The sequence below is a fragment of the Balearica regulorum genome, chromosome 26 (assembly GCF_011004875.1).
Source record: "Balearica regulorum gibbericeps isolate bBalReg1 chromosome 26, bBalReg1.pri, whole genome shotgun sequence".
NCBI classification, from domain to species: Eukaryota; Metazoa; Chordata; class Aves; order Gruiformes; family Gruidae; genus Balearica; species Balearica regulorum.
Window position 1 is genome coordinate 2,355,828 of NC_046209.1, and position 9,671 is coordinate 2,365,498.

At 68.8% G+C, this 9,671-nt stretch overlaps 1 protein-coding gene across 1 annotated transcript; it reads right to left on the minus strand.

Annotated features, from left to right (window-relative positions):
• Positions 1 to 278: 278 nt before the first annotated feature.
• Positions 279 to 8,984, minus strand: MAP1S (microtubule associated protein 1S). The gene is made up of 7 exons (XM_075776742.1): positions 8,741 to 8,984; positions 7,260 to 7,361; positions 6,423 to 6,505; positions 6,164 to 6,304; positions 2,424 to 5,664; positions 2,070 to 2,287; positions 279 to 1,974 (listed from the first exon to the last, which is right to left on the minus strand). Exons 1-7 carry the CDS (start codon positions 8,943 to 8,945, stop codon positions 1,819 to 1,821), a joined length of 4,146 nt encoding a protein of 1,381 aa, XP_075632857.1. The 5' UTR covers positions 8,946 to 8,984; the 3' UTR covers positions 279 to 1,818.
• Between the last annotated feature and the right edge of the window lie 687 nt (positions 8,985 to 9,671).

A 9,671-nucleotide genomic window follows, 5' to 3' on the forward strand; every position in this document is an offset into this window, starting at 1 on the left:
CCCCGCTCACTCTCCAACCCCCCCCCCCAGGGCGATGCCTCGGACCCCCCCCCCCCCCAGCCCCACAACCCCTCACCCAGCGCAGGATGCGGCCCCACAGCACACCCTCCCCGCTCCAGAGCTGAGCCCAACCCACCCTTCACCCCCAAACCCATCCCCAGCACCCCCAAACCGCCCGGCACCATCCCAGGACCCCACGGTGGCACCCGGCCCCCCCCCCAACCCCCTGCCCCAAGGACCGAGGGACCCCCGCAAACACAAGAGGCAGGGAGCAGCCCGGAGCTATCCTCTCTTTAATGCTCATTTTCAACACATTTGCCAAACGGGAACGTGGCGTGCAAGACGGGGAGCGTGCCGGCGTCCGTGGGCAAGGGCCTGGGGGGGGGGGGGGGGTGTGTCACGGCCCCCCCTCACCCCCCCCAACCTCCAAACCAGGTCCCAGCTAAGAAAAAAATATATAAAGCACTAAAGGTGAAACATTCAGTCCCCCCTCCCCGAACACGTAGGACGATACAATCGAAGGTAAAAGCCCCCGCGGCTGCCAGGCGGTGCTGGGGCCGGGGGGGCCGCAGATAAATAAACCTCCGGCCGAACCGGGTTTGGTTTGTTCAGTTCACACCTTTTTTTTTTTTTTTTTTTTCCTCCTTTTTTCTTAAAAAGTCATTACAAAAAGAGCCAGCGAGGAGCCTCCTACAAAATGGGTTAGTGTTTGCCCCAGCCAGGGGCTGGGGGGGGGGGAGTGGGGGGCCAGATCCTGCCCCCCCTTCCTGGCCCAGCCCCCCCCCCCCCGCTCTCTGCTCACAAAACCCCTTAAAAATTGCACGTGACATTTGGTTTCTTAACAGCCTTCCAGCAACTCAAGGGCTTGGGGGGGGGGATGAGGGGGGAGCAGCCTTCCTCAGCCCCCCCCCACCCAGCTGGGGTGCAGGATCAGGCCCCACAGCCCCTGCTGTCAGGGAGGGAAAGAGCCATCAGTGCAGCGAGCTGCCAGGTCTCAGCCCATGGGAGAGGACAGACCCCCCCTGCCCCTCAGCTGCTGCACGTGAAGGGGGGGGGGTGACACGGGGACACACAGCCGCTCTTGGCGGCCACGGGGTCCGACTGGGGCTGGGGACGAAACCCGTGGCTGTAGTGCCAGAGGAGCAGCTGCCGCAGCCCCCCCCGAGCCCCGGTGCTGCTCCCCCAGGGATGGAAACCCCCCCCTGGGGATGGGTGACGTCGTTCCCAGCCCAGAGCCCCCCGGAAGGGGACCTGTCCGTGTCCCCCCCCCCCGCCAGGGGCTGGGGCTGCGGGTCCCGGGGGGGTTGGCAGTAGTGGCTTGTCCAGGGAGGGGGTAGGAACAGCAAACAATAAAATTTACCCTGTAAAGTCGAGCACGGCTGGGGCTCGCTGCCCGCCGGGAAACAGCTCAGTACCGCTGCTGGATGCAGGGGGGGGACGACACGGATCCTGCCCCCCGCAAAGGCAGAGTCACCCCATCCCCGACTGGTCCCTCACCCACCCCGGGGCAGCAGCGGGTGCAGAGCGAGGAGTGTACGGCTCGGTGCGGGCATGCGGGAACCACGCGGTGTGTGACGGTGCGGTGCGTGTGGGTGCCGTGGGCTCGGGGTCCCCTGGGAGCCCCCGCTAGTCTTGGGGCGGGGGGTGGGGGGTAACGACCACATCTCCCCCCAGCAGCCCCCCCTCTCCCTCCCCTACAAGCCACAGCGGCCGGGGGCTGCACCAGCCCCCGAGTCACCGGGTGCGGAGGGGGGGGGGGGGGGAGCTCATGGAGGCGGGTGGGGGTGAAGCCCACACCGTGGGGCCCCCCCCGCCGCCTCAGAACTCCACCTTACAGGCGGGGAAGGTCTCATCCTGCATGGCCACGGTGCTGTTGCTGCCCAGCACCGTGATGCCCAGCTCCTGCTGCCGGTCGTGAGTCTCCTGGTACCACTCGTGCATCACCAGCGAGTCGAAGGTGGGGATCAAGGTCACCTGCGGAGACACCCACCGCGCTGCGTCACACCCAGACCCCCCCGCCCCGGCACCGGGAGGGGGCTGAGCCCACCACTCTGGCGGGGGGGGCTCACCTGGATGTCGGTGCCCCACTGGTGCTTGGCGGCGAGCAGGGCGTCGAGGAGGGAGCGCAGGACGCCTTCCTTGAGGTGGTCGTCGCCGCTGACCACGTAGCAGAGGGAACGGACGCGCCGGAAAAACTCCTCGTCCACCGTCCGGGCGCTCCAGGAGCCGGGCAGGTAAGCCAGGTCCACATAGACGGGGGGGCCCGGGGGGGCTGCAGCCCGTGCGCCTGCCAGGATGGGGGGGTACGAGAGCTGTGAGCCGCAGCCCCCGCACCCCCCAAACCCACTGCACGGCACCAGCGGAGCCTCCGAGCTGCTCTGGGAGCCGGGAGCACCCACGTGTGTCCCCCCCCAGCCCCGTACCTGCTGGTGACGCCCTGCCGGTTCCCACTGGCGGCCGGGCTCCAGTGCCGCGGGTGGTCCCTGGGGTGCGGGTGTCCCCGCCGGAGGGACCCTTCTTGTCCCCGAGGGGCAGCCTGGCCTTGTCCCCGGCGTCACGGGCTGAGCTGGCGGGACCCCTGGCCTTGGGAGCCAGGGCAGGGTGCCGGGGGGGCTCGGCTCTTGGGGCGGCGGGCGCCGAGCCCACGCGGGACGGGGTCCTCTTCACTTTGCCGGGGGTCTCCTTCTTCCCGGCACGGGGCTGCTCGGTCGGCAGCGCCTCGGGGTCCACCATGCAGATACCGGGCTGGGCGGGGAGGGGGCAGGGGTCCTTCATGGGGGCCGGCAGCGGGTCGCGCGCCCTGGCCATGCCGTGGCTGGGATGCTCCGAGTCCTCATCTGACTCCATCCCGTCGGCCAGGATGGAGGGGCAGTCCTCGGTGGCCGGCGGGATGTCAGAGTCGGAGAGGGTGGGCAGCGACTCGCTGACGGAGGTGGGGGGCGTCTCGCCCGCCGGCTGGCGGGGGCGGCCGCGGCGCTGCACCAGCTCCTGCGACGGGTCACTGTCCGACAGCTCCCGGGGGCTGGCGGCGGCCGAGGGCGACTGCTCTGATTTGGGATGCTCGAACTCGCAGGGTGACACCAAACAGAGGTCCACGTCATGGGGAGAGTCGGAACGGCGGCCGGGCCGTGGCACCGCGTCGCCGTCAGCCCGCGGCGGGTGGTGGCACGGCCGCAGCGGCAGCGACAACCCGCCCTTGGTGGCCTCCGGCTCCGGTGTCCCCCCGGTCCCCCGAGACCGCCTGCCCTCCTCCGGTGGGGACTCGCTGACGGGTGGCAGCACCTGCTCGAAGGAAACCGAGAGCGACTCGTCCACCTCGGTGGAGTGCGGGGAGCCCACCTCAGCCGGCAGCGAGGGGGTGGTGATGGTGGGGGACACGTCGGGGACGTCGTCCTTGAAGGGGCTGAGGGAGAGACAGCCGGCCTGCTTCTCCTGCGAGGAGCCAGAGCCATCCTGTGAGGCTTTGCCCCCGGCCGGTGGCCAAGGGTTTGGCTGACGGTTGGAGCCGGTGCCCGGCTCCTCCGTGCCATCGTCCACCGGAGACTGGTGGAAGGGAGTGTGCCCAGCACTGGCCGGCCCCGAGCTGGCCGGAGACATCATCTCCAGGGTCTTCTCCTCGGAGCTGCCGCAGGCGTCCTCGCCGCCCTCGGGGCCATGATTGAGCATCCCGGTGGGCGTCAGGTCAAAGTTGACGCTGCGGTCGCTCTTGGGGGTCTTGGCGAGGGGCGAGGGTGGGCAGACGGCTCTCAAAGGGCTGCTCTCCAGGTAACGGAAGCGCTGGGGGCTGTCGGGGTCCTCCAGGCCGTTCTCCAGGCAGGATGAGTCCCCCTGCCCCCCAGCTGCCCCGTTCTCCAGCGGCGAGGGCTCCAGCTCACTCTCAGCCGTGGTGATGCCCTCGTCCGTCGATTCCTCCTTCTTCCTCCTGCCGCTGGTCCCCGGCGAGGCAGCCCCCCGGCCCCGCTCGGCCTCCAGCACCATGTCCTCGGGGGAGGAGGACTTGGAGCCGTCCGATGCCCCTGGCTCCTTCCTGCCGCCTGCCTCCCGGGGGGCTTTGGCCTTGGGCTTCTCCGGCTCCTTCTTGAGGGGGGGTTTCTTGATGCTGCCGGCCTTGGCCAGGGGTTTGCGGGTCTCTGGGACCGGCGTTTTCCGGGCCAGGGTCTTGGCAGGAGCCTTGCCCTCTGCCTTGCTCTCCTTCGCATCCTTCCGCAGCGTCTCAGCCTTCACCTCTTTCTTCACCACCTTCGCCTCCTTCTTGGCCTCCCCCTTCGCCTCGGGCCCCTCGTCCTTCTTTGGCGGCTTCTTCTCCTCTTTCCGGGGAACGGGCTCCTTCTTGGGCGCCACTTTCTCCTTGCTCGGCTTCGGCTTTGCGTCCACCTTCAGCTTCTCCATCGAAGACTCCAGCTTGGCCCGAGCATCCTTGGCTTTCTCCTCTTCTGATCCCGCTCGGGCCGTCTCCCCCAGGGATTTTGGCTTCTCCTTGGTCCCTGCCTTCACCTCCTTTCTCTCCACCTTTGATGGAGCCTTCTCCTTCGGCGCCGGTGCCCCAGCGTCCACCAAGCTGAGCTTGGAAGCCGATTTCAGGCTCTCCTTGCTCTCCGCCCTCCTCTGCTTAAGCAGCTTCTCAGGTTGGGGCACTGACGGTCCCTTCAAGTCATTCTTGGTGACCACGGGGTGCTTGAGGAACTCCAGGTGCTTCACCTTCTCCAACCCCTCCAGGATGCGGCCCTGGGGGGTGCAACCGGGGAAGAGGACCCGGATGATCTTCTCGGAGGGGCTGACGGGGTGCCAGACGAGCAGGGCGCAGACGGAGGTCAGGCACTGCAGGGGCAAGTCCTGCTCCTTGGGGTAGCTGTTGCCCGACCATTGCTGCAGGAGAAACTCCAGCTCCTTGGTGCCCTTCACGGGGTTCAGGATGTACATGTCCAACCGGCCCACTCCCATCTTCTGGAAGAGGACGGTGGGCTCTGCGCGGGGTCCACTGTCCCGGGCCAGCGGGTTGGGACGGATACCCAGCTTCTCCAGGTAGTGCAGGGTCAGGGCAGCCTCATCGCAGCTCTTCAGCACCCGCGAGTTACCCTCGATGTCCTTCAGCTTCTCGGAGGCGTTGAGGAAGACGACACCCAGCTCCGGAGAGATGAGGTTCTTCGCCCAGTCCCCGTTGCCCTGCGACGGATCCTCCTCCAGCTCGGCCAGCTTCCTCTGCAGCAGGCTGTTAACGCCGGGCAGGCTGTCCGTGCCCGCGTGCGTCACCAGGATGGAGTCGATGCGGTCCAGGTGCCGGACCAGCTTCCAGAAGGATGACTTAGGGTTGGAGCCTCCGTTCACCAGGACGTTGAAGCCATTGACGGCAAAGAAAGCCGAGTCCCCTCTCCCACCCGGGAAGATATAGCAGCAGGGCTTGGAGAGCTTGAGGAAGCCGACCGTGGTGGGGGGCTCGAGGAGGTCAAAGGGGGACTGGGGCTCCAGCGACTCCGAGAGGTACTCCATGAACTCCTCCAGCCCCTCCATCTCTGGCAGGATGCAGCCCGGGTTGTAGCGCAGCTCAATGAAGTCCTGGAGGTTGTGATGGTCCAAGCCAGAGTCCCTCCACTCCCCAAAGTCGGGGCAGCTGATGGTCAGCCTGGCCTTGACCGAGGGGTCTGCGGAGCTCAGGATCTCCCCTACCTGTGAGGGGATGAGGACAGCCAGAGCTTCAGGCGGGATGGGGCACCCAGGGCCAGGGATGGGGCACCCAGGGGGTGCCCTGCCTCAGCCCCCCCTCCCTCGGGAGGCACAGGGCACCCCTTCCCTGGGGGCTCATACCCTTCCCGCTCCCCATACCCGCTGCTGGCACAATGCCCGAGGAGGGGGGCCGGTCCCCCATTTGCACCCACCCCCAGCTGCGGCTCAGGGCCAGGATGTGGCCGACCCCCCTGCCAGCCCCACTGCCCCTTCCCCAGCCCGGCAGCGGGAGGGACGTGGCTGCCTGTGGCTGGACCAGCCTCCTGCTCGTGCCGCTGCCGTGCCCGGCTCCCCCCGCCGAGATGCCAGAGAACGTGAGCAGACAGTCACTCCAGCAGCACTGGCCCACGGCCCCCTCCACGCACCGGAGCTGGGGGAGGCGGAGAGCAGTCAGCTCCTCCCCGGGGGTCCCCCAGCTAAGCTCCCCTCCCCGGCACCGCACCTCCTTGTCTGTGAAGATCTGGATGAAATCCCGCAGGGAGAAGCAGCCCGTCTGCAGCATCAGCTCCCCCGTCTCCTCCACGCAGGGCCCGGCGAACACCAGCAGCTTGTGCTGCGACACGTCCGTGATGAGGTTTCGCAGCTGGGGACGGCGGGGACACGAGGAAAGAAGGGGACATGATGATGCCACCAGGCTCCGTCCCACGGCACCCCCCTGCTCTGAAGGGATCTCAGCTGCATCCTCCGTCCCCCCGACTTACCTCGTCGCACAGGGACTTGTCGGAAGGGTTGAGCAGCACGAGGGTCTCCAGCACATCTCCCCGGTGGTGGAGGGTCCGCTGACCTGTGGGGAGCGAGGGCTGATACCCACCTTGCCCAAAACAATGGGGCTGCACCCCAGTTTGGCCTCATCCCAAGGGGGTTGGGTGGGGGAAATGGTTTGGGGGGACACGACGGCAGGGCCAACCCCTGCACACTTCCCCTATGGAAGAGGGACAGCCACTGTCCCACTCCCGGACACGGCGGGGGCCAACGGATCCGCTTAGCCGAAGGACACGTTTCCCGCATCCTTCCTGCAGCAGGGAGGGGAGGAAAGAGGTGGGAGACAGGCTGGGGGAGCCCCTCCTGTCCCCCCTGAGCACCGTGGCAAGCCCTGGGTGCTCCCAGGGGGATCTCGGGGCTGCAACCCCCCCCTGGAGACCCTACCACCTCCCATGGGCCCTCCCCCAGCCAGGGAGTGACCCACCGGCATGACAAGGGGACACAGTGGGGACAGAGGTACCAGAGCGGCACCGGCATTCCCAGCTCAATCATCTCTTTTCCCTACTTTCTGCAGGGAAATCGCATCCCGCCCCGGGGTGAGGGAAGGAAGCGGTTTCTCACGTGGTGGTGGGGGAGGATCACGGGGCTTGGATGTGAGGGGGTCACAAAGCCAAAGTCCGTTCCCACAATGGCCGGGGGGGGGGTGGCAGGGAGGGGGGGCCGGTGGGGAGGGACTCGCACATCCGTGCGAGTCCCTCCCCACCGGCCCCCCCTCCCTGCCACCCCCCCCCCCCCGGCTGGATTTGTGTGTGTGGGGGCGGTTTCCCCATTTTTACCTTTCACGATACTGGAAAAAGTGGCCGAGTGCCGGGACACGAAAAGCTTCAGCTGCTCGTCCAGGTTGCAGGAGGAGAGATCGATATCCCAAGAGCGGATTCCTTTTTTTTTTTTTTTTTTGGGGGGGGGAGGGGATGACAAAAATAAGAAGGAGGGAGGGGCTCAGCCCCGTTAGCACCCACTGGCACCTCGTCCCCACACCGCAGCACCCAAACGCCACCGGTTTAGCCAAGAAGCAGCACAATGAAGATTGTCCCCCCCCAACTCCTACCTCACCCTAAGACACAACCGTGCCAGCCCGGTGGCTTTGGGGACACCCCAGTGGGTCCCAAAATCCAGTCGGACCCCAGCACGAGGCCGACGCACCGCCCGGCCGCCCGGCAAGCGAGCACCTTGCGCGGTGACTCACGGCAGCACCAGGTTTGCCAACCCAAAACCTCAGCCCCCGGGGCGACGGGCGCACCTTACCGGCACCTCTTCAAAGGCGGCGATTAGAGGAATTAACGGTGCCGGAGGATTTGGCGCACACGGTGCTACCGCCGGTGCAGGTGTTCCCAGAGCGGGGTTGGGAACCCCGAGGTGTAGCCCCAAAACACCCAGAACCCCTTCGGGACCCCACAGAGGGATTCACGGGGAGCTGCCAGCCCCCCACCGCGGTGGCCGACCACCGTGGCCGCAACCGTGGCCGCAACCGCTCCCCGCTAACGGCCCCGGCAAACCGGCGGGCGATGGCGTAAGACGGCCGGGCCTCGGCGCAGGGCGGCCGCGGGGGGTTGCACAAATTTTGCACAAGGCGCTGGGCGAGGGTTGGGGCTGGTTTGGGGGCAGTTTCGCTGCACGGGGCCGGCGAGGCGCGGTCCTGCCCTCACAGGGGGTCCCACGAAGGAGGGGGACAACGGGGCAGTCCTGGTGACACGTCTGCGCGTCCCCTGCCGTGATTTGGGGGATCTGCCCCAGTGCAGGGGTGCTCTGATGCCACGGCCTGAGACCCCCCCCCAGCTCCGGGAAGGCCGAGGGGGAGAGATGGGCGAAGGGGGTGAAGGGGGTCCCCCAGCGCGGCCCCCCCCCAGCCCCCACGGGGCAGGGGACAAAGGAGGGGACCCCACCCCCCCGGGTGACAAAGGGAGGGGACGGGTCCACCCGCCGCCCCAGAGCCCGGGGACAGAGCCCGGGGGAGGGGGCAGGTCCTGAGGGTCCGCCGCAGGAGAGGGGGCAGATGCTGGGGGTCCGGACCCTGGAGACCCGGGGCAGGAGAGGGCAGACCGGGAGGGCCCGGGGGGGGGGGGCGGGTCAGGCCCCGGGGGGTGCGGGGCAGGAGCGGTCGGACCCCGGGGACCGGGAGGGCTCAGAGCCGGGGGGGGGGGGGCGGGAGGAGGGGGCACAGCCCGGGGCATCACGCGCGAGGGAGGGCCGGGCCCGCACCGGGGCTGCGCCGGGACCACCGCGGCCACCGCCCCCGCCCCGGGAGCCGCGGGCTCACCTCGCTCCAGCTGCTGCAGCGCGGCGGCCAGCAGGCCGGGCCGGTGGCAGCCACCGCCCACGATGGCCAGCAGCGAGTAGCGGCGCGGTCCCGCGGCGGGGCCGGGAGGAGGAGGAGGAGGAGGAACCGGAACCGCCGCCGCCGCCGCCGCCACCCGGCCCGCGCCCTCCGCAGCCCCCGCGGCCCGCGCCGCCGCCGCCGCCATCTTCGGCGCCCCCCGCCCGCCGCGCCGCGCCGCGCTGGGCCCCGCCCCCGCTGCGTCACCGCCGCCAAGTCCCGCCCACTGATGTCACCGATGGCCAATGGGAGATCGCTGCACGGAGAGGGACGGGAGGGAGCGGAGGCGGGCGGAGAGGTCTTAAAGGGGCAATGGCGGGGTGGGGCCGCCGGGGGTGGGGTCCGGTTGCCCGCGCAGTGCAGTGCAGTGCAGTGCAGTGCAGTGCAGTGCAGTGCAGTGCAGTGCAGTGCAGTGCAGTGCAGTGCAGTGCAAGGGATGCGCAGGCCAGCGCGGAGCTGGGGGTGGGCGTTGCAGGGTGATGCAGTGATGGGAGGCAGCGTGGGGCTGGGACCGTGCAGTGCGGAGCTGGGGGGGTGCGGTGCAGTGCAGTGCAGTGCGGTGCGGTGCGGTGCAGTGCGGTGCAGTGCCGGGATGGGGGGCTGCGTGGCACGGTGCAGTGCAAGGGACAGGCAGTGCAAGGGCGGGGCTGTGCGGTGTAACTCTGTGTCGCACACGGGTTGTGCGGTGCAGCGGGGTGCGGTGCAGGGTGATGCGGGACGGGGCAGGATGGGGCCGGGCCGGGCAGTGCAGCCCCCGCGCGTCCCCCCGCCCACGGCCTCGCTGCCCAAACTGCTTCCAGCGGATCAGGACTGAACGGTACCGGGACTACGAGACCCCCCCCCCGGGCCCAGCCCTTGGCCCCCAGCCCACCCC